We start from the raw sequence: 23514 nt of genomic DNA, 5'->3' as shown, positions 1-23514 counted from the left end.
GATCTCTGTGAGTTCGAGGCCAGCCTGGGCTACCAAGTGAGCTCCAGAAAAGGCACAAAGCTACACAGAGAAACCCTGTCTCGAAAAACCAAAAAAAAAAAAATAATAATAATAATAATTAAAAAAAAAAAGATACAGACTGTCCCTTCCACCTCCAGGGAGTCTCAGCCTACTCCTGATCAACAAGATAGATGAATGCCCCCTCCTGGGGATCCTGCAAGCTCCGCCTTCCCACCTGCTCCGTGTAGCTCACATCCCCGTTTGGAAGACCCTTACCCTCTCACTACAGAACTATTATAAGATAACACCCACAGGGCCCTCTCACTTCCCTGTGCTCCTGTCTACCGCTCTCTATATCTTTTCTAGACTCACTCATCATGTTCAGTGAAGCCTTGTACATAGATATCGTTGTGTCCTAACCCTCAGGGGACGCCAGCGGAAAGGGAAACATTTTCCTCCCTGGTGTTTGCTTGAATGTGTACACACATAGAAAAACAAAACTTAGTATATACTATCGAGTAAATGTGTGTGTGTGTGTGTGTGTGTGTGTGTGTGTGTGAGAGAGAGAGAGAGAGAGAGAGAGAGAGAGAGAGAGAGAGAGAGTTAGGTGGCTTTAGGGTTAATAAGAACCATTTTCAAGTAGAAGGGGCATTTCATACCTGTTGGATGGTTTGGAGGAAAAGGAAAGATTATCTTTTACCTTAAAAATGTCAATCTCACTTTGACTCTAGGAGCATGCTATATTTAAATGAGATGGACAAAATACCATGCTATGGTCAACTTCCTAATTCTCTGTGGTGGATTCCTTCCTCTTTGAGGAAAGGAAAACATTTGCCACCTAAGAGATCAGTGTTTCAGTGAACTGCTACTTGCCGAAGAAGAGGGGTCAAAAGGCAAGTGACTTGGAAGAAGACACCTGACTGGAGACCCACAGGCTCACCAGAGGCATGGTTAAGCTCTCCTGCCTCATTATTAGCTCTTTCGAATGCTTGTTTGTCTCCGTGTTTTGAGAGCTTGGCACAGTGCTGTGATCCAACACCAAGTTAAAGTCCCTGCTTAAATCCAGTACCCGAACGCACAAACAGCTCCCTCAGTGGCAAAATGCAGTCGCGGGTTGCCCAGCAACAAACTGCTATAGTGGAGGCAGAAGGTGGGTGGGTTGTTGAGTGAAAAGTACCTGGATCGTGAACAAGAAAAAGAATGGGAGGGGCTTTTCGAGTGTCTGAGCTTCCGAATTAACAAAATCCCTTCAAATTGTGGCTGCGTTTCTGGAAGCAGTGTTTACCTTGGCAACAATTTTCCTGCAAAGAGCAGGCGTGGTTTCACACTCTTTTCTCTCTTGACCACAGGCTTTCAGTAGCCATATTTTCAGCCCCGGGACATCCTAGATTAAGCGCAGGCTGCTAGCCCTTTAAGCCCGACCTGCGGGGCGGGGACGACGTGGAACCACCGAACAAGCTGTGTCAGCCACGTGGTACAAGGAAGCGTTCATGTTGGAACTGGGCAAAGCGTATTTCCGCTTTGAGCTGTACAATATGATGTTCCGAGAGTATCCACTTATCTTTTCTTCTGTTGAGTTTCCAAAACTCTAATGATGCCACTCCTCTCAATCAAAAGTTTAGTTTAAAGTAACACCACTCGTCCAGCTCTAGTGCCCGTTTTAAAAATGGTGCCTCGGTCTTCAGCAGCGATAGTTCTTTTGCAATTAAGATCCGGGCGGAAACAAAGGGTAGGTGCAGCGAGGCAGAGCCGAGGTTGCTTCATAGAGCCTCTTGCAGGTCAGGAGGGAGGGTCAGGTCATAGTTGGGTTTTGTTCCTGCTGGCGCGGGAATACTCTGCGTGTAAGGGAGCGGCACTGCCGACTGCCGAGGCCTCTGGGATTGTGCCGGGTTTGCCAGTTAGCTGAGTAGGCGGCGGAGCGGCGGCCCCTGGCGGGTCACCATGTGGGCCTTCCCGGAGCTGCCGCTGCCGCTGCTGGTGAATTTCATCGGCTCGTTGCTGGGATTTGTGGCTACGGTCACCCTCATCCCTGCCTTTCGTAGCCACTTTATCGCCGCGCGCCTCTGTGGCCAGGACCTCAACAAGCTCAGCCGGCAGCAGATGTGAGTTAACGGCACACGGGTGTCCTGGGTTAGGGGGCCAGGCTGTGCAGGACAGGGGCGAGGACTGAGGTGCTTGGCTTTGCGCTGGCCCGAGAGACCTAACCTGGGCAACCCAGAACTCTGGCGGGTGGGGGTGGGGTGATAGAATTGTCTATCCTGGAAAGGACGGAATGGGACCTTTGGGTGTTAGGACTTCTAGCAGTGGATACGTATCCTCTTCCCTGTGCACAGTCTCCCTACTCCCCAACAAAACAAAATCCTGGGAAGAAAGCCACTCTGGGTTACTGTAACCCCTACAATAGTGAGTGACCACGCCCCTTTCCTCTTCCTCCTCTACCGGTTGCTTGCTGGGCCGCAGCCCAGAGTCCCAGGGAGTGATCAGCGGTGCTGTTTTCCTTATCATCCTCTTCTGCTTCATCCCTTTCCCCTTCCTGAACTGCTTTGTGGAGCAGCAGTGTAAGGCCTTCCCCCACCATGAAGTAAGTGCACTCGTGCGGACGGTCGGCTGGGGCCGGGCACTTACTTGAGTTGGGGTTATTTGGATTTGGGCAGAGTGGGTGCTTGTGGACCCAACTGTAGAGACAGGAATTCTTGGACTGGTGATTATAGCCCAGTGATAGAGCCTCCCTAGTGTGCATGCCCAAAGCCGCGGGTTCAGTCCTCTACTCCAAAAGAAAAGACAGGAAGCAGGACTTCTTGAAAGGCGGATGGCAGGCTCGAGTCCTGATTTGCCCGGGCCGTCCCCAGTTTGTGGCCCTGATCGGCGCCCTGCTTGCCATCTGCTGCATGATCTTCCTGGGCTTCGCCGATGATGTCCTCAATCTGCGCTGGCGCCATAAGCTGCTGCTGCCCACAGCCGCCTCACTACCTCTCCTCATGGTCTACTTCACTAACTTCGGCAATACAACCATCGTGGTGCCCAAGCCCTTCCGCTGGATTCTTGGCCTGCACCTGGACTTGGGTGAGTAGCCCTGTCACTGGTGCCCTGTGGCACCAACTTCAGGGTACCCTTCCCTCTGAGATCCCAGTAGAACACCCTTCCAGGTGTTCCGTATTCTCCATCAAGTATGCCCTGTGTCTACTCTGATTTCTCTTTTTCCTGTCCTCATTCTTTCTTATCCTTTCTTTCCTTCCTGAATCAAGGAATTGAACCTAAGATCTCATGCTTGCCAGGCAAGCACTCTGAGCTATACCGAAGCTTTTCCTTCCTAGTTTTCCCATTTTCTAAAAATTTCAAATCAGGGGGACTGGGGAGATGGCTCAGTGGCTAAGAGCACTCACTGTTCTTCCAAAGGTCCTGAGTTCAATTCCCCTCGCACCCACATGGCAGCTCATTACTGTCTGATGCCCTCTTCTGGTGAGCAGATGTACACGCAGACGAAGTACCCATATACATAAAATACATGTCTTTAAAATTTTCAAAACATGGTCACACACTAAGCTGCCTTGAACTTACTTAGCCCAAGCAGGCCTTAAGCTGGTAATCCTCCTGTCCCAGCCATCCAAGTAGCTGGAATTATAGACCTGTGCCACTGGGCCTTGCCTATTCAGATCCTTTCATTCATCCTGTGCTCTGTTCTCAAAAAAAAAAAAAAAAATCCAAATCCTACTTCCCTAGGAAGCTCTAACTCTGATTCTGTGTCCCCAGGGATCCTGTACTATGTCTACATGGGACTGCTTGCGGTGTTCTGTACCAATGCCATCAACATCCTAGCAGGAATCAATGGCCTAGAGGCTGGTCAGTCTCTAGTCATCTCCGCTTCCATCATTGTGTTCAACCTAGTGGAGCTGGGAGGTAGGTGGGACTGGAGATGGGGAAAGAGATGCCTGCGTGTTAAGGGAATTGCCTGGTGTGGATTTAGAGAATTCCCGGGGGAAGGGCAACCACAAAAGCGGTTTTCGAATGGAAGCTATTTACCTCGCCAACACCAGCAGGGAGTTAAACATGAGGAGGAACAGCAGTGCCGTCAGCTCTCGCTTGATTGGCGTGGCTAGACAAGTGATTTCTATTGGAGATAAACAGCTGCACAGAACCCCAGCATCAGAAAGGGTCACTCACCCTCTGACCACACTGGAAAAAGACACACACACACACACACACACACACACACACACACACACACACACTCCTCCCTTCATAACTATGCCTGAGTACAGGCAACCCGGAACACTGACTGAGCAACATAAAAATGACCAGGATCCCCTTTCAGCTAACATGAGAGCTTTTTTCCAATAACAATTCAGTTCTTCTCACTTTTTTTGTTTTGTTAATTTGAGACAGTCTTGCTAATGCAACCCTGGCTGGCCTCAAACCCATGGTCATCTTTACCTGTCTCCTGAGCATTTGGATTGTAGGTGTGTGCCACTGCACCTGGAGCCCAGGCGCTGGGATTACAGGCATGCGCACTGCACCTGACTTCCTCCTACTTCTTAGATTGAAACATATATATTAAAAATTACTCATGCCCACTCAGGAGGCAGAAGCAGGCAGATCTCTCTAAATTCAAGGCCAGCCTGGTCTACAGGCTCCAGAGCTACACAGAGAAACTCTGTCTCAAAACACAAAACAACAATAACAAAAAATTACTCATGCCTTCTGAGAGCTCCCAATTCACAGTGCATCTCTACTTCCTTTTTCCTCTCCCAAATTACCCAAAACAAATCCTAAAACAAGCTCCTCAGCACTCCCTTGAGTGATATGTTTTATGGTTCCCTGTGGTTTATGGTTTCAGAAGTCTTAGTTTCTGAGTAAACCCAGGTTTGACTATTAGATATTTCTGGTTGTCTTTAGTTGATGCTTATTAAAACTAAGCACTTTGTTTTGTTTTGAGACATGGCTGTACCGTGTAGCCCTGGAACTCAGAGATCCAAGTGCTGAGGTTAAAGGCGTGTGCACCTTCCCTGCCCCCAGCTAAAGCCAAGCACTTTTAAAGCATCATCTCCTTTAAATCAGACGATGACTTTGTGGAACTTGCTTTATCCAGTTTGGCAGATGAGAAAATTAGAGAAACTCAATGTGTCATATTCAAATTCACACAGCTAGGAAGTAAAACTGGTATTCAAACCCCAGCTGGACTTTCACATTTAAGACAGTCACTAGCTTTTTTTGAAGCCTCAGTGAAAGGGCTAGAGTATTGGGAATTGCCTGGGTGATGTGAAAGGGGAAGTCAGAGCTGGGGATGGTGGCAAATACCTGTAATCCCAGCGTGTGGGAGGTGGAGACCAGACTTGGGAACAACATGGGAAGTTGTAGACCAGTGGGGGGGCAGGGGAGGGGAGCGTTGGTCTTGAAAGTGATTTGGGTGAGGTGTTCCTAATGGCTGGGAACATAAATTAGACACAGATGAGACCGAGGTGCGTAGGGGATGTGGGTACTAACTTCTTCCTTTTTACTCTGCTCCAAAGGTGATTATCGGGATGATCATGTCTTTTCCCTCTACTTCATGATACCATTTTTTTTTACCACCTTGGGATTGCTGTACCATAACTGGTAAGTAGGCCTATGGATAAGAGATATGTGGGAGGGATGGTCTGGACATAACCCGGCTTCTAATGAGGAGACTAAAATTGTGCCTATCTTTGTTGGGTATCCCTGGCTCTCCCGTTGGTAGTGGTTTGCCATTCCTGTTGTTCTGTGTGTGAGCGAGAGCACTGGTGTATTTATGGTACAGGGGAGTGAACCTGGGGCCTTAAAAAGGCTAGACAAGCACTACTACTTAGCTGTATCCCCAGCCCTTGAGTTTTTCTTTTGAGATTGGGGCGGTATGTGTGTGGGTGTGTGTGGATGTGTGTGTGCACTCATACTCTCAAGTTACCCAGGTTGGCACTGAACTTATTGTGTTGGTCAAGACTGAACTCCTGCCTTCAGTAACAGCTGGGATTACAAGCGTGTGCTATTAGATACCACCCCTCACTCCCACCACACATACACCATAGTGCTAGGGATTGAACTTATGACCTTGTACTTGCTAGGTGACTACTTTATCACTAAGCCACACCCCAGCCTGGTACTTATTATGGGTTGCTGTCTACCTGCAGTAGTTGGGAACAAATGTTATGGATCCCCCAGGAATGGATGAATCTGGGGCCTTGGGTCCTGCAGTTTCTGGAACAGCCTTGCTCCTAGAACTCGGGGTCAGGACTAGCCTGTTGCTGAGAGTGTGTGATGTGAAAGAAAAAGGGTCAGTGGTGAGTCTTGCCCTCGGCTCAGCTCCTCTCTCCCATACAGGTACCCGTCACAGGTGTTTGTGGGAGATACCTTCTGTTATTTTGCCGGCATGACCTTTGCCGTGGTGGGAATCTTGGGACACTTCAGCAAGACCATGCTCCTCTTCTTTATGCCACAAGTGTTCAATTTCCTCTACTCACTGCCTCAGCTCTTTCACATCATCCCCTGCCCGCGGCACCGTATACCCAGGTAGCCACTCTGGGGCTTCAAAGGGTCATTACAGCTTTTTACTTGGGATGGCTAAAGCCAGCCTCCACATTTCCTACGTAAGAAGAAGAGGAGGGAAAAGAAAGGAGACCTGTATGTGGGTAGCCCATTCTAATTTACCAAGCACATTTACTTACATAATGTGTGATGCTTACATTACAGTTTCTGTGCCCCAGATGTAAGCAGCTGAGCCAGAAACAAACTCCAGTGCTTAAGTACTCAGGACTCTGCTCAGTAACCCAGAATGGAAAGTTCTCTGAGTAGTGATTCAATCACATGAAATCATCTTCCCTTTACAGACTCAATACGAAGACAGGCAAACTGGAGATGAGCTATTCCAAGTTCAAGACCAAGAGCCTCTCTTTCTTGGGCACCTTTATTTTAAAGGTAACAAGGTAACAAGGAGGTAAGGCCCCAGGCCACCATCCTTAACTTGGGACAAGGGAAACCTAGGCCTTCTCAGACCCAAGGGGAGTTTGGAAGCATCAAGAAGATTCCCTGTTGATGAAATGTGTGTATCAGAAGTTGTCTTCATGTCCGGCCCCTCCAGGTGGCAGAGAGCCTCCGGCTAGTGACAGTCCACCGAGGTGAGAGTGAGGACGGTGCCTTCACTGAATGTAACAACATGACCCTCATCAACCTGCTGCTTAAAGTCTTTGGGCCCATACACGAGAGAAACCTCACACTGCTCTTGCTGCTATTGCAGGTACAATCGAGGGTGGGGTAAATTACGTACATTTTCTTGTCTCTCTTTTACCTGGGTTCTTATTCCAGTACATTTCTCCTTCCAGATCCTGAGCAGTGCCGTGACCTTCTCCATCCGTTACCAGCTTGTCCGACTCTTCTACGATGTCTGAGTTCCCTGAAGATTGTCCTTCCCCACACAGTCTCCACTGGACCTCACCCAGGACCGGCCTCTGTTTGGTCCAAGACTGCCTTCCGGTCCAGGCTCTGACTGTCCATTTTTCACTTTTGTTTTGAGCTGCTCCTATCACCTGTGGATATTGACCTGGACCTTATTGGATTTAAAGTCCATTGGTTGGACTTTGCCTATGGCATTCTTTAGCTTTCTGTCCTTGCTGCAGCCTCGTAAGGGGAGATGTAGCAGCTTTTATGCAAATATTCACAGCTCAACTTTCAGAGCCCTGATTCTACAGGAATTTGCTGGACCCTGAGAGAGAGCCTGAGCTAGGGCTTAGAGTTAGGGCCCTATACTCCGAGGTAACCTCACATCTGACTTTAAAATTAAGTGTTCTGATTAGGAAGGGCAGAGGCAGGGCCATGTGCTCAAAATGGTGACAATAAAGGACTGTCTTTTACTTGCTCCTGTAGGTATATCCACTCCTCTCCCATTTTTCCCTAACCTTTGAGGTGCTTGAGGATTGAACTCAGGGCTTCCTTGTATGTAAGTGCTCTACCACTGAACTATATGCCCAGCCTGATATATTTATTTTTCGTATGGGCATTTTAGGATTGATTGGAAGGATTGGGGTGGGTACCTTTTCCAATAGGATGCCTACCTCTGCCCCATCAGACCCTTTCCTGCAAGAAGTGACAGAACTGAACCAGACAGAACATGTTGAATAAATATTAAAATACTAACTTGTGGTAAAACAGAGGATAACAACGCTCAGTTTTCCGACATAGGATTGAACTCTTAGGTTTCATTTCTTCTCTCTCTCTCTCTCTCTCTCTCTCTCTCTCTTTTGAGACAAGGTTTCTCTGTGTAACAGCCCTAGCTGTACTGGAACTCACACTGTAGACGAGGCTAGCCTTGACCTCAGAGACCCGACTGCCTCTGCCTCAAAGCTCTGGGATTAAAGGCGTGCACTACCACGCCCAGCCTCATTTTTTTTTCTCTTTTAAATCCTCCCTTTGCCAGATTTGAGGAGGGAGTGGGAATGCCCTGCCCTGGAAGGAGGAAAGTGGTGGTGGTTTATAGTGTAGACCCCTTCTCTTGAAACTTTTTTCCCCCGAGACAGGGTTTCCCCGTGTAGCCCTAGCTGTCCTGGAACTCACTCTGTTACCAGGCTGACCTTGAATTGAGATCCACTTGCCTCTGCCTCCTGAACGCTGGGATTAAAGGCGTGCAACACCAGCGCCCAGCAGACCCTTTTCCTTTAAAACCCTAGGCCGGCCCAGATTTCCCAGAGACCGTAGAGGTGGCTCCAGACTCCTCCCTCCGTGTCTTCCGGTTCTGGTTGCGCTCGGTAGCGTTTAAATTTCGCGCGCTTAATACGGATTGGCCCCTCGCACGGGTGCTTCGCCTCCGGCTCGCGGCTACTCCGCCTTGCTTGCTTCCCCGGGTAAAAGGTTTTCAAATTGGACCAATCGCTGGGCGAGCTCTCTCCGCCTCGGCGCGTCACCGAAGGGTTAATTGCAGCCAACCAGAGGCCGGTGTGCAGGAAAAGAGCCAATCAGGCGGGCGCGGGGGCGTGCCCGGTGAGCTTATAAGGGCGAGCTCGCCCGCGCGCGGCGACAGTTGACTGCGGCGGTTGGCAGTTGCTGTGGTTCGTTGGCGTTCGCGCTCTCCCTCTCTCCTCTGCTCTTCTACCTCGTGAACACACCATGTCGGGTCGCGGCAAGACCGGAGGCAAGGCCCGCGCCAAGGCCAAGTCGCGCTCGTCGCGCGCCGGCCTGCAGTTCCCGGTGGGCCGCGTGCACCGGCTGCTGCGGAAGGGCCACTATGCCGAGCGCGTGGGCGCGGGCGCGCCCGTCTACCTGGCGGCCGTGCTCGAGTACCTGACGGCCGAGATCCTGGAGCTGGCGGGCAACGCGGCCCGGGACAACAAGAAGACGCGCATCATCCCGCGCCACCTGCAGCTGGCCATCCGCAACGACGAGGAGCTCAACAAGCTCCTGGGCGGCGTGACGATCGCGCAGGGCGGCGTCCTGCCCAACATCCAGGCCGTTTTGCTGCCCAAGAAGACCAGCGCCACCGTGGGGCCCAAGGCGCCGGCGGGCGGCAAGAAGGCCACCCAGGCCTCGCAGGAGTACTAAGGGCGCCCGCGCCGTGGCCGCCCAGCCCTCCTCCCCACACCTCCACAAAGGCCCTTTTCAGGGCCACCACTTCCCTCACAGAAAGAGCTGAGCCACTTAGGGCCACTGCGGGCCGGGCCGCCTCGTCCCCATTCTCTCCTTCTCCTTCTGCCCTCGCGCGTTTCCGCCTCCCTTTCCCCCTGCACGGCCTCCGGGTCAGCCACGGAGGACGCGGGCGCCGCGGCACCTGCCCCATCCCGGAGCTTCGCCGATCTCCGCCTTGGATGGGCCGCGCGGAGAGGCTGCGGCGCCTTCCAGAAGTCTCGTCTCTTTGCTGTGACGTACGGCCGAGGTGGGCCTGAAGGTGAGTCCCTCCGCAGCTGCAACCTGGGCGTCTTTTCTTCAGCTTGGTGCTTAGCCCTCGCCTGGACCTTCCCGAAGTGACTGAGAAGTGGATCGTATTGTTTGGTCCCGTACGTCCCCCTTGCTGGCCTCATACCAGTTTCCCCCATCTTCGTTCATAGGCCGGTGTGTGGTGTGGCCGGGACTAAAATCACTGTATTACGAACCGATTTTCCCCAGGATGCCTCCTGGAAAGGGTTTGGGAGACGCTTGCAGGCCTGTGGACAGAAGAGCTGTGTTCCTGCCGCAGGAGACTGGCAGCCGGGCCTAGCCATCCCCCTTTTCTCCCCAGCGACTCGACTCAACCCAAACACCTAGATACCAGCACAAGTCGGTGAATCCCTCTCTGGACTGAGCCTCTGTTGGCTTCTGAACTGGAATTTTGCAGCTATCCCAAGTTTAGAACCTTAGGTAGTGGGGAGTTTCGATGGGCTAATTTTATTAAAGGATTGTTTGGTTTTTTAAAAATGGAGTGTCTTGTTTTAATTTTGAATTGCTGTAGGCCCGGGGCTGGGGTTATATGGCTGCGCGTTAGAGCCATGTGCCTGGCTCTAGCCATGTGGGAGGTGGGACTATGGGGTTAAGTTCCCTTACTTTCTTTGGGCAGTGGGAATGGGAAAGTCTAATACAAGTAGCTACTGGTACTGGAGACAGGCAGGCTGTTTGTTTCCTTGGTACTTCCTATATTTTGAGAACATTAAGTAGTCAAAGAAGGTTTTTATTTGTTTGTTTTTGCAACAGAGAAGTCCCAGATTCAAAATTCAGGTTTAAAGGGCTTTGGGTTTATTTATATCTTCCCCAACTCCACCAAAATAACAACCACATTCAGAGCTGGTTTAATTCTTAGTGGCATTGGTTACATTCAAAGATTGGCATGGACTTTTTCTAAGAGGTGAAGCCCCAACTATTGGGCAGTCATCAAGGCCCCAAGGTGAGGCACGTCTCTGGAAGTCTCAATACCCTGTGGTTCAATCTCCTGGGATAGTCACCCCCCAAAGTTAGGGAGCACAGGGCACTTGGAAGCCAGATGTAGGCACTGGAAAGAGGCGGCCGGGGTTCCTGTACCCTATAGACCAGTTAGTGCGCATCATTAAGCTGCCGTGCAACGTCCAGAATGTTCTTGGCTCCTTTGTTCAGCAACAAGCTGGCCAGGCTGATGCCCAGGTTTTCAGCAGCTAGCTGGGCTCCTCTTGGAATGTTCCGGGCAGTGATTCCAACCAGCTGCGGGTCATCCTCTGGACCATCTTCATGCTGGATGACAGAAGGAGTTATTTGGTGAGAGAGAAGGTTATAAGTACTTGTGTTTATTCCTCCATCTCCCAGTCAATAAATACCTGAAAAGGGACCTGGATGGTAGTCTGCATGGTCTCTTGCATGCTATCTGAGCCGTCTAGACTCCAGACTCCTCCAGTCAGGTACAGCTAGGAAATAAAGTGGGTTGTACCACATATTCAGAGAAAATTGCTTAGATACTCAGGTGCACACAGCAATGCCACAACCCCCCCCCCCATCCATTTTCCCTGCTTACTTGCCCATCGCTCATCACTGTATGTACGGCTACTGGCACACTACAGCCTCCTTCCTGCAATGACAAGTCCCTGTGAGCTCTAAGGGCCTCTAAAGACATGAACAGGCTGCTGGGGCAGACCAAGGTCCTCTCCACAACTGAGTTACCATTACATTACAGAGCACTTACTTGAGAAACCTCTTACTGCCCTTCCCAATTCCCCGAGTCCTCATACCACCATGGGAGGACCCCAAGTCTTACCAGGTGCCTCAGAAAGGCCCTCTCAGCAATGCAGCGAAGCAGAGTCTCAGGATCATGCAACACACTGACAAGTTCCAAGATATCCTGGTCCTTGGCTCGCACTTCCACCGCTAGGGCTCCCTAAAGGAAAAACAGGCCTGCTCTTTCTCCAGTCATGGAGCTGAACATGGGAACCACACCTCTTCTACCTGCTTCCCAAAGCCCGCCCCTCCCTAAACATTGTATTTGGTGGGAAGCAGATGTCAAAGGCTATGGACCCAGGTTCTTGAAAGGGCACATGAACAAAGCCCTCTCCAGGCAAACTCACCTGACCCACAGCATACATACATTCCTCTGGGTGCAAGATCTGTGGGGGCAGAACAGACAGAAGGGTGGGGTATCCAAAAGCAGTGAGCTAGGGTTTGCCAACTGGGAAGCCTGGGGGAGGTACAAGCATGAGTCTGGCCTCTAATCCCACTGCCCCTAGCCTGGGCTTACTTCTGGCTTGTTAGTGTTATTGGCAGAATGGTCACGAAGATAAAAGTCAGGAGAGAAAGGCAGATTAGAATGGAACGGAATGGGGCAGCCCCTACCTGTCCCACCCGGTTCTGCCAGCCCATGCGCTGCAGGCCAGCTACAGCCAGGATAATGGCACTGAACTCCTGCTGCTCATCGAGCTTCCGTAGCCGGGTGTTGAGGTTTCCCCGCTGTGGAGACACGCTAAGGAGAAACCAGGACCCACACAGTGCACCCTCTGTCCCAGTCTCTTCTCCCCTTCAGCTGACTTAAAGACTTTTGGGACAGGATCTCACAGTGTCACGGGGCTGGACTGGGACTTACTTTATAGACCAAGGTGGCCTTGATCTCATGGAGATCCGCCTGCCTCTGCCTCCAGAGTGCTGGGATTAAAAGCATATGCCACCCCATCTGACTAGAACATACTATTTTAGTTTTATATGTGTGGGTGTTTTGCATGTATGTATGTCTGCAGAAGCCAGAAGAGGGCATCAGATCCCCTAGAGCTGAAGTAAGAGACAGTTGTGAGTGAGTCACCATGTGAGTGCTGGGAGTTGAACCAGGGTCCTCTGGAAAAGCAACCAGTGCTTTTTTTTTTTTTTTTTTTTTTTTTTTTTGGTTTTTCGAGACAGGGTTTCTCTGTGTAGCTTGGAGCCTTTTCCTGGAACTCACTTGGTAGCCCAGGCTGGCCTCGAACTCACAAAGATCTGCCTGCCTCTGCCTCCCGAGTGCTGGGATTAAAGGCATGCACCACCACCGCCTGGCCTGCAACCAGTGCTTTTAATCACTGAGCCATCTCTCCAGCCCCAGGACATACTGTTTTTAAAATTAGTTTTATGAAACACACCACACAGTCACTGTAAAAATCAAAACCATTTAGTAGCATAAAAAGTAAAAATAGGAGCACCTTCCACCCTGGACACCCAGAAATAATTAATTACTGATCAGTATCACTTGTATTGTCAATGCCTGTCTGTCTCTCTCTCTCTTTTTTTTTTTTTTTTTTGGTTTTTCGAGACAGGGTTTCTCTGTGTAGCTTTTCACCTTTCCTGGAACTCACTTGGTAGCCCAGGCAAGACTTGAACTCACAGAGATCTGCCTGGCTCTGCCCCCCCCCACCCCCACCCCCAGTGCTGGGATTAGAGGCGTGCGCCACCAACGCCCGGCTGCCTGTCTGTCTCTCTAACTAACATGTAAACTATATAAGCAGGAATACTGTTTATTTTATAATTATCCTCGAGGCCAGGCACCTGCCAGAGTTTAAGAAAACATTGAAGAACTATGAATGGATGGATGGATGGATGGATGGATGGATGGATGGGTGGGTAGGTGGGTGGGTGGATGGGTAGGTGGGTGGGTGGATGGGTTTCGAAAGACAGATAACCCACTGCCCCCCTGGACCACTTGCTTTGGAAGGTCCTTCTAGACTCTAGAAGAGTGCTCTAGACCTTCTCTTGCTCTTTGGCCACTGTCCGTCCCTCTTGTGAAAGGATACAATACTCTTGAACTCGAGGTGTGGGAACTTTCTCTGTAGCTGGGCCACTCTCCTCAGGGAGCTGGTTCCCACTGCGCTGCTCAGAGAGAGTTTGGAATTAAATTTAACAAGCGCTGCCCCCTGTCCTCCACTGTCCGTCCCTCTGTCCTCCGCACAGCAGGCCCCACTCACCTCTTCTCTGGCAAGGTCTCTAGAGTCTTTCCAATAAATTTCGGGTGGAAGACAACAGCGTCACAAGGATTTTCCCGTCTGGAGAGCAAGTGATGACATAAAATTATCTGGAAACAGTGTTTAATTCTAGCCCCAAAACTTACTATGTACCCTAGGCTAGCCTCAAATTCACAATAATCCTCCTGTATCAGCCTCCTAAATGCCGAGATTATAGGTGTGAGCCACCAAGCCTGACTTTATTTTCTTTTTAAAAGGTTTTGTGTTTTGCTTTCTTGATTTTTTTTTTTCCCTTCCAAGACAGGTTTTCTCTGTGTAGTTTTGGTGCCTGTCCTGGATCTCACTCTGTAGACCAGGCTGGCCTCGAACTCACAGAGATTTGCCTGGCTCTGCCTCCCAAGTGCTGGGATTAAAGGGGTGCGCCACCACTGCCCGGCTGATTGTTTTCATTTTTATTTATAGGGTGGGAGAGTATGCATGCCGTGGCATGTGTGTGTCAGTCAGATGGCAACTTACCGGGTCCTATTTTCCCCTCCCCCCATGTGGACCCCAGGGATTAAACTCAGGTCATCAGGCTTGGAAGCAAAAGTCTTTTCCAGCTAAGCCACTGTAAGTTCGCCTTCTTGCAACCCACACCTTGAGACACAATCTCCCTGCGTTCTCGGGCGGGTTGAAATCACTCTAGCCCAGGCAGGCAGTGACCCTCTGATCCTCCTGCTTTGGCTATCCCTAGTAGCTGGGGTGATGGGCCTGTGCCACTGAGCCCAACTCCGGACACTCTAACTAGCCAACCAATTGGCTTTTCCAGAGTTTTCTGCCATGCTTAATGACGGACAACCTTCACAGCAGAGGGCTACGTGGCCAAGTCCCAAGGGGAAAAAGCCCAAGACTCCCACGGTGGGGTTAAGCCCCTCCTCAGACCCCTCCCGTGCATATAACTCCTACTTGCAGACGGCTCCAATGGTAAAGCCAGGAGGTAGTATAGTAGGCACATCCTTCAGGGAATGAACAACCAGGTCCACTCTGGAGACGAGAGGGGAGGACACGGAGAGCGGCTTTGAGGAGTTGACCTTACCCTTCTCCGCCCACCGAGCTTCGACCACAGCTCTTCAGGAAGAGGCCGTCCTAAGACCTAAGGACCTTGAGGCCCTGCTGTCCTCTGAACTACTACCCTATTTCCCCAGCCAGTCTCCTGCTCTAGGCAGTTAGGGGGCTCCCAAACAAGACGCTCTCCTTTGTGGAAGCCTGTGAGCGCCTTAGCCTAACCCAACAGTCCCGCTAATATTAGGGAGCCACTCTGGGGTTCTAGCAGGAGATTGGAGGAGCGCCATGCTCTCCCATTCTCACTTACTCATTTTTCTCCAGGGCGTATTCTAGCTCCTTGGTAAACAGGCTCTTCTCTCCAATCTGCCGAAAAGAGCCTCAGAGTGACCCTCTTGGGGAAGAAGTGGGGAGAGGGACTGGAAGGGCAGGGATGGGGACGGCCATTACCTTAGAGAGTGCAGTGTCTAGAATTTTGTCCCCTGTGGTAGACATGGCAACTGAGGAGAGAGTCAATGGGGCACCCGTTAATTAGCATCTATCAGCACCACAGGCTCAGCACTGTGCTAAGAATCACAGTTGGGGTCAGAGGCACGGAAGTCCCAGCTCCTACCCTCTAGGAACACACACGCTAACGGAAAAAGCAGACATGTTCATAAAAAGACCCAAAGGCAGAAGGTAGTAAGTGCCAGGCTAGCCCAGGCAGTCGGAGGTGAACATGCACACAGGAGGCCATCCCTCCGTCTGCAAGCAGCCAAGACAGATTCTCACAAACAGGCTTTGACCTTGGGCGAGGCCAAAAATGCCATGTTCCCCCATTCATTGGCTTCCCGTTCACTACCATTCACCCCTCTCAAGAAAACTTACTGATCTCAAACTGCATGCCAGGGTGCAAGGTTTTCAGCATCGCCACCACAGTGTCCGTCTGTATGCGAGCCAGCTGGGGACAGAGATTTGGATCGTTCCTGCCCTTCCCTGGCCACTAGTGGCCCCAGGCGCAAATCCTCACATGGGGCAAGAAAGATTAAAAAAGAAAAGGGGGGGGGGGCTACACTTCTCACATGGGGATGAGAAAGAAGGGCCTGCCTTGGGAGTCCTTTCTCTGTACCCCAACCACTTCCTTGGTCCAGGGACTTTACTTCAGAGGAAGTAAACTGCTTTTCCCTATGAGATTGTCTGCCAGGCACGCTTTATTTCCTCTATGCTAGGAACCAACCCTCTGGGTCCCCTCAACTGGTGGCCTTGTGAGTATCAGAACTCTTCTGGCAACTCCCACGTCCAGACTCACCTGGCTCTTCCTGGTTCCCACTCGGACCACCCTCATCTTGGAGCCGTTTTTTTCCTGCAGAAGAAAGTCCCCGGGTTACAGTTGGTTCACGACACCTTCCCCAAGAACCAGGATCACATGCTTGGGAGAAAGGACCCCCTAGACCCTCTGGCCCCGTGAGTCTTCAAACAGGGAAAGACTCCCACGACTGGTCTTTTACCCTTCCTTGGCACCTTCTGCCCTCCTGCAGGATCCAGAGAAGCAGAGACCAGAGGAAAGCTGTCGAAGGATCCGGGATGGTAGCAGCAGCCACTGGGACACTGAGCCCCAAAGTCTAGCCTGGCCAGGGCTGTTCTCAGTGGGAGGGCTGCACACAGCCAGGTGGGTAAAATGATAAGGCCCATCAGCCTAAGCACAGTGAGGGTGGGCCCCGCGGGAGGGTGGGGCCTGCAAGAGGCTGGGGCAGGACAGCTGAAGTCACACATCACTAGAGGACAGGGTCACTGTCCACAACAACTCAGGCATTTGAGAAAGCCTCACTAACCCCTGGGTCAGACACTAGGGGTTCCTTACCCTAACAAGGATGTACCCCTATAAGGACTAAGGTGTATCTAATGTATAGTCCTGTTCATCCTCATGACTGGGTGACTTTGGGAACATCATCCCATCAAGGACCTGTTAAATGGAAGGCCACCTAATGCCTCAAGATGCCCCATAAGACGGACTATGAGGATAAAGTACCTAACGTTCATTTGTCTAAATGCTTTCTCTGATGTCCAAGCCAGAGCCAAGAGCTCAAAGGGACACACCTCTTCCTCCTGCCACGGTGCCTCGGATAAAGAAAGGTGTTCAGTGCCAAGCAGGTAGAACTGGGTTCTGCAGTCTGACACAAAGGTCTTATTTCTTTCTGCTGAGTGGAGCCACTGTGGGAACTGCCCACCTTCCCTGCACTGGGCCCCTCATCCCATAGGCTCACTGGTAGCAGACACTCAGGTTCTTGGTCACCAGAGGAGGCAAAAACTCGCTCTTGGACTCCACTCTGCTCTACTGGGATTATTCCTCCAACAAATGACTCTGAGATGTCTTTGTAATTTAGCTAGGCTTGAAATATTCAACACAAATTCTAGGCCACAGGAAGCCCACAGAAAGGAATTGCTAGGTTCAAGAAATTCTTTAAATTAACTGAGCCAGTATAGCAAGTCCAACTGTTCCATTAAAAATATATATATATAAGCATTGGGGGCTGGAGAGATGGCTCAGAGATTAGGAGCACTCGCCATTCTTCCAAAGGTCTTGAGTTCAATTCCCAGCAACTAGATGGTGGCTCATAACCATCTATAATGAGATCTGGTGCCCTCTTCTGGCCTGCAGGGATACATGCAGGTAGAACATTGTATACATAATAAATAAATCAATCTTAAAAAAATAAATAAATAGGGCTGGAGAGATGGCTCAGAGGTTAAGAGCACTGACTGCTCTTCCAGAGGTCCTGAGTTCAATTCCCAGCAACCACATGATGGCTCACAACCATCTATAATGAGATCTGGTGCCCTCTTCTGGCCTGCAGTCATACATGCTGTATACATAATAAATAAATAAATCTTTAAATAAATCTTTAAATAAATAAATAAAGCTGGGCAGTGGTGAAACATGCATGTCTTTAATACCAGCACTAGGGAGGCAGAGGCAGGCAGATCTCTGAGTTCTAGGCCAGCCTGGTCTATGAGTTCCAGGACATCCAAAACTACATCCTGTCTCAATCCCTTTCCCCCAAAAAAGTATTGTGAGGTGAGGGGCTGGAGAGATGGTTCCCTGATTAAAGCACTGGTTGTTCTCCCAGAGGACCTAGGTTCAAGTCCCAGTACCCACACAAGGGTCACAACTGTCTGTAACTTCAGTTTCAGGGTATCTGGTTCCCTCTTCTGGCCTCTGTTGGGCACACAGTAGTTCACACAGACATGCATTCAAGCAAAACACCCATACACATAAAGCAAACTCAGAGATCCACCTGACTCTGCTGGGATTAAAGGCATGCATGTGCCATCATTGCCAGGCATAATCAATTAATTTTTTTTAACAAGTATTTGGAGTTGAGCAGGTGGCACATGCCTTTAATCCCAGCACTCAGGAGGCAGAGGTAGGCAAATCTCTGTGAATTTGAAGCCAGCCTGGTCTACAAATCGAGTTCCAGGGCAGCCAGGGTTGTTACACGGAGAAACCCTGTCTCCAGAACAAACAAACAAACAAACAAAAAGTCTTTGGACTGGCACAATGGCTCACCCAGCAGAAGTGTTTGCTGTACACTGATGATATTAAGTTCTATCCCCAGATTCTGTGGAAGGAGAACTCACTTCCAAAAGTTATCTTCCATTCCACACTTGCACTGTGGCATGTATCCACAGGCACAAACACATACACGCTAATGATAACAGTAATTAAATAAAATTCAGAATAAGACATACAGGGCATGGTAGCACATGTCTGCAGTCTCGACACTTCATAAGCTGATAACTGGGAGAATCACCCCAGTCCAGGAGTCTGAGACCAGCCTGGTGAATGGAGCATTATCACTTAGAGGCTTGAGCCATGTCCTTCCATATTGCCCTCCCAACAACCCTGCTGGGTTAGACAGAGCAGGTACTTCCACCAAGTGTCACAAAGCTGCAGAGAGGTCAGATTCCTGGCTAAAAGTCTCACAGCTATTAACAGGAAGAAAGTGGGTGCTGGAATCCAGATCTTCCTCCTCCTAACCTAGAGCCTTGAAATGTCTTCACTAGCAAAGACTCCCGCTGCTCACAGCTTGGGCAAGAGATAAGCAGGCCCCACAGCTTGGCCTTATCTCAGGCAGTGGCCTCAGGGCTCAGTGTCCAGAGCTTTCCAGCAGGCAAGGAATGACAAGGCCCATTCACAGTAGTAATTCGAGTGTGTCTCAGCTGGTGACTTTGTGGGTGGCTGGGGCTGGGTGACTTTCATAACGGAGAAAGGGAGAAGGCACACCTCCAAGACGTTTGTATATAGTTTTAAGACTTGGAGTGTGCTCTCCCATGAATCAGTTGGATCGTATTCCAAGGCGGCTGGATTTGCCTCGGCCCCTATTTCCTGAAAGGATCTTGTCTGTGTATACACTTTTACCGGCCCACTATCCCTTACGCCAAGGGAAATCCAGACAGAAGCCCATAGTGGACCATCTTTCCACTCCCAACTCCGCTCCCACTGCTCAGTCTGTCCCCTTCCCTTCCTAAGGGCAACATAGTTACTGGCCCTTTAAAGGGTCTGGCGCGGGGGATGACAGCTAGCTATTCTGACCAATAGACGACGGAGCATGGCAACCCGGACCAATCGTTGCATTCAAAAAAAACCCTGAGAAGTGCGAGTCACCGGCTCCGGACTCACCACGGTTGCAGCCGCCCCGCCGTTACCGGACATGACTCCGCTTAGGGCGCAGGCGCGGCAGTGCCGCTGCGGTCCCCTGGGGCCTGCAGAAGCCGGCGACCTGGGCCGGCGGGGACTGAAGGCACATGGAGCTCGAGCCTGCACTTCAGCCGGGCTGCAGGACCTGCTGAGCTCTGCGTCATGTCCGCTGCCCTCCCTCGAAGGGGCGGCACCTTCCTCTGGGCGGGAATTAGGATTGCGACATAGCCGGCCTCATCTCACACATTCACACTCTACAGAACAACTCAGTTTTGTTTTTGTTTTTGTTTTTTGAGACAGGGTTTCTCTGTGTATCTTTGCGCCTTTCCTGGATCTCTCTCTCTGTAGCCCAGGCTGGCCTCGAACTCACAGAGATCCGCCTGCCTCTGCCTCCCCGAGTGTTGGGATTAAAGGCGTGCGCCACCACTGCCCGGCAGTTTTGTTTTGTTTCTTTTCAATTTCTTTTTTGTTTTTCTTTTCTTTTTTTTTTTTTTCTCTAGACAGGGTTTCTCTGTGTAGCCCTGGCTGTCCTGGTACTCACTCTGTAGCCCAGGCTGGCCTCAAACTCAGAGATCCGTCTGCTTCTGCCTCCCCAAGTGCTGGGATTAAAGGCGTGCGTCACCTACCGCCCGGCTATTTTTTATTACATTTATTAAATGTGTGTAGTGTGGGTGCATGTCTGCCATGGTGTGCATAGAGAGGCCGGAGGATTTGAACAAATTACCATACATGCTGGGGTGCATTCATCATCAACAGATAAAAGGGCTCCAGAAGGCTCCTCAGAATTTTACAGCTTCACCTCTCCAGCATTGGCATAAGCAATTGGTGTAACTGTGGTATTTCTGTTCTTCTAATCAAACTAAACTTTGCTACAACTGTAAGGTAAGCAAGTTTTTTTTAAGGCTAGAAGTTTTTTAAGGCAAGGTTTGGGCCATTATGAGCTCAAGCTGGCTTTGAACTTTTCCATTCTTAGGCCTCAACCTCCCGTAGTAGACAGTATTTCTTGTTTTTTGTTTGAGACAGGGTCTCATGTAGCCCAGAACAACCTTGAGCTCCACCTAGGTACTTTCTAGGATTACAGCATGTACCACCATGCTTGAATTTCTACTAAAAAAAAAAAAAAAAATGAGCCAGGCGGTGGTGGCGCACGCCTTTAATCCCAGCACTTGGGAGGCAGAGCCAGGCGGATCTCTGTGAGTTCGAGGCCAGCCTGGGCTACCAAGTGAGTTCCAGGAAAGGCGCAAAGCTACACAGAGAAACCCTGTCTCGAAAAACCAAAAAAATGAAACTAGCTGGGCAGTGGTGGCATCCACCTTTAGTCCATGACTCGGGAGGCAGAAGCAGGAAGATCTCTGAGTGTTGGTCTACCAAGTGAGTTCCAGAATAGCCAGGGCTACACAGAAACCCTGTCTCAAAAAACAACACACACACACACACAGAATGGCTTGGGAGTTAAGTGCATCTGCTGCTAGAGGACCTGGGTTTGGTTCCCAGCACCAATATGGGCTCCTCAGTCATCTGATACCCTCTTCTAGTCTCCCTGAGCACCAGGCATGCATGAGGTACACATACATATAGGCAGGCATTCACACATAAAATAAAAATAAAACTTTCCTAAAGAAAAAGTCGATTAGTGAAAAAAAGCCAGGCGGTGGTGGCGCACGCCTTTAATCCCAGCACTTGAGAGGCAGAGCCAGGCGGATCTCTGTGAGTTCGAGGCCAGCCTGGGCTACCAAGTGAGTTCCAGGAAAAGGCGCAAAGCTACACAGAGAAACCCTGTCTCGAAAAACCAAAAAAAAAAAAAAAAAAAAGAAAGAAAAAGTCATGTTAAAAGCCAGGCATAATGTTGCTCCTGTAATCCTAGCACTTAGGAGTTGGAGGATCTCAAGGTTATCTTCAGCCAGCCACACAGTAAATTTGAAACTAGTCTGGGCTACAAGAGACCCTATCCAAAAAAATAAAAAATAAAATAAAATAAAATAAATAAAAATAAAAAATCCAGCTGGGCTGGGCTGGGCTGGGCTGGGCTGGGCTGGGTAGTAACACCTTTATTCTCAGCACTCAGGAGGCAGAGGCAAATGTCTGCAAGTTTGTGGCCAGACTGGTCTACACAGTAAGACCCTGTCTCAAAAGGGACTGTGGAGGGGTGGGGTATGCCGTCTCAAAAACAAACAAAAAGAAGGCTAACACACACACACACACACACACACACACACACACACGCGCGCGCGCGCGCGCGCGCGCTGGACTGGCATGTACAGCACTTTTATAGTCTGCCCAAGGTCTTGGGTTAGTTCCAAGAAACACACACATGGCTCTTCCCACTACTTTGATTAACAGTAATGAATTGAGCATTGTACACAGACATAGATAGCCATTTGTTTCCTAAGTCTGTTAATAGCTGTTCAAAGTAATTTTCAGATGGAAAAATGGAGGTTCTGAAAAAAGTAGAAATTGCCCTAAGTTGTTGGAAGGAGTGGTGCACACCTCTGATCCCGGCTACGGGGGAGTCGAAGACAGGATGAGGATGGCTTGAGCCCAGGAGTTCAAAGACTGCCTAGACAATTCAGGAGGCCCTCATCTCAAAATGAAAAACAGCCTTGGATCTGGCAATGGCTCAGTGGGTAAAGTCAAGGTCACCTGAGCTTGAATCAGTGTAAAGGTGCAAGGAGAGAATCCACATATGGACCATCCACCCTACCTCCACATATCTCTCTCTCTCTCTCTCTCTCTCTCTCTCTCTCTCTCTCTCACACACACACACACACACACACACACACACACGCTAAATAAATGTAAAAAAAAAAATAAGAAGAATAGGCCTAGGTCAAATAGTACAAGTAGGATTCAGTCGCAGGCCATCTGATCCAGTCTATCAAACTGCTCTAGGGCAGGTAGTGGGGCCTGTCAACCCAACCCTTGGGAACTGTCACAAGATCAAGGCTAGCCAGGGCTCCATAGAAAGGCTCGTGCCAGGAGACCTTCTGTCGTGCAACTTCTTTAATAAAGCTGCTTAAAGCCCAGGATTTCTTCTGAGACAGGGTCACTAGCTCTGGGTGGCCTGGAACTCACAGAGATCTGCCTGCCTCTGCCCCCTTAGTATTTCGAGAACCACCATGCCTGGCCCCTGTTACTCTCTTTAAACAATCTCATTGGAGCAGTTTACTGACAGGACCTCAAATAACATCACCCAAATAACAATCACAGTAACAGAACCTTTAACCTGATTTCAAAAGGGCAAAAAATGTTTGAACAAAAGGTCTTTTATCCTGCTTATCTGATACTGAACACAGCAAGATACTAACCTATCCTGACTAGGTCCGGGGCTATGTGCCTTGTTGGAGTATTTTAAAACACTATTATCACAGGTGTGTGTATATGTGTATGGAGGTAAGAGGCCAGCTTGAGGGAGTGCTTTCCTTTCACCCTGTGGCCCCAAGGGATCAAACTCAGGTCCTCAGGCTGGGTACGTGGACCTACCTGCCGAGCCATCTCCCTGGATCTGTAGGTTGAGACGAGCTCATGAAGCCCACAGAGAACTCCTATCTATTGAGGCTGGCTTTTAAACTCCTGACCCTTCTGTCTCCACCTCAAAACGCCGGGGTGTAGGTGTGGGAGTACTGTCATTCCCAGTTTCTGAGTGACCGTTTCTCCTGAACTAGAGTAAGCCAGAGCTGTTTTGCATGTCTTGCTCTAGGATGTGCTTGAAGATCAGTCACTTTTTGTTTTGAGATTAAGTCTAAGTAACCAAGCATGTAGCCCAGGCTGGCCTGGAACGTGTGTTCTTCCTTTCTCAGTTTCTTGTTTATCAATGTATGCTACCACACCCAGTTTCACTAGGCCTTTTGAAGAGGTTCTTCAGGAGGCTGAGGATAGAAAGCTTAGTGGTGTACTTGCCTAACATGTGTAGAGCCTTGTGTTCAAGTCCCAACACTATGAAGTTCTTCAGTG

General features: G+C 49.9%; 3 protein-coding genes across 6 annotated transcripts; 2 read left to right on the top strand and 1 right to left on the bottom strand.

The window, feature by feature from the left end:
* The first annotated feature begins 1480 nt into the window (after positions 1-1480).
* Dpagt1 (dolichyl-phosphate N-acetylglucosaminephosphotransferase 1) lies at positions 1481-8139 on the top strand. Of its 2 annotated transcripts, XM_028866354.2 has the most exons (9): positions 1486-2102; positions 2461-2581; positions 2850-3063; positions 3751-3897; positions 5508-5592; positions 6331-6519; positions 6837-6924; positions 7088-7243; positions 7329-8139. In XM_028866354.2, exons 1-9 carry the CDS (start codon positions 1942-1944, stop codon positions 7392-7394), a joined length of 1227 nt encoding a protein of 408 aa, XP_028722187.1. In that variant the 5' UTR covers positions 1486-1941; the 3' UTR covers positions 7395-8139. The 2 variants fall into 2 exon arrangements, with proteins under 2 accessions (XP_037063463.1, XP_028722187.1); XM_037207568.1 differs by lacking the exon at positions 7329-8139 and having other exon boundaries at positions 1481-2102; positions 6837-6943; positions 7088-7179.
* Positions 8140-8996: 857 nt separating this feature from the next.
* Positions 8997-10390, top strand: LOC114691171 (histone H2AX). The gene has a single exon (XM_028866359.2). The coding sequence runs from the start codon at positions 9106-9108 to the stop codon at positions 9535-9537; it is 432 nt and encodes a 143-aa protein (XP_028722192.1). The 5' UTR covers positions 8997-9105; the 3' UTR covers positions 9538-10390.
* Positions 10391-10678: 288 nt separating this feature from the next.
* On the bottom strand, positions 10679-19759 carry Hmbs (hydroxymethylbilane synthase). 3 transcript variants are annotated; one of them, XM_028866357.2, is made up of 14 exons: positions 19546-19759; positions 16174-16227; positions 15753-15825; positions 15336-15385; positions 15196-15251; positions 14790-14867; positions 13848-13925; positions 13677-13752; positions 12259-12372; positions 11994-12032; positions 11687-11806; positions 11447-11500; positions 11253-11339; positions 10679-11169 (listed from the first exon to the last, which is right to left on the bottom strand). In XM_028866357.2, the coding sequence occupies exons 1-14, from the start codon at positions 19576-19578 to the stop codon at positions 10996-10998; spliced, it is 1086 nt and encodes a 361-aa protein (XP_028722190.1). In that variant the 5' UTR covers positions 19579-19759; the 3' UTR covers positions 10679-10995. The 3 variants fall into 3 exon arrangements, with proteins under 3 accessions (XP_028722190.1, XP_028722189.2, XP_037063462.1); XM_028866356.2 differs by lacking the exon at positions 19546-19759 and adding an exon at positions 16386-16545; XM_037207567.1 differs by lacking the exon at positions 19546-19759 and adding an exon at positions 16373-16479.
* Positions 19760-23514: the final 3755 nt, after the last annotated feature.

Source organism: Peromyscus leucopus, chromosome 7 (assembly GCF_004664715.2).
Source record: "Peromyscus leucopus breed LL Stock chromosome 7, UCI_PerLeu_2.1, whole genome shotgun sequence".
Taxonomy (NCBI): domain Eukaryota; kingdom Metazoa; phylum Chordata; class Mammalia; order Rodentia; family Cricetidae; genus Peromyscus; species Peromyscus leucopus.
Note: the sequence above shows the minus strand (reverse complement) of the source record. Positions and strands in the feature narration are given on the sequence as shown.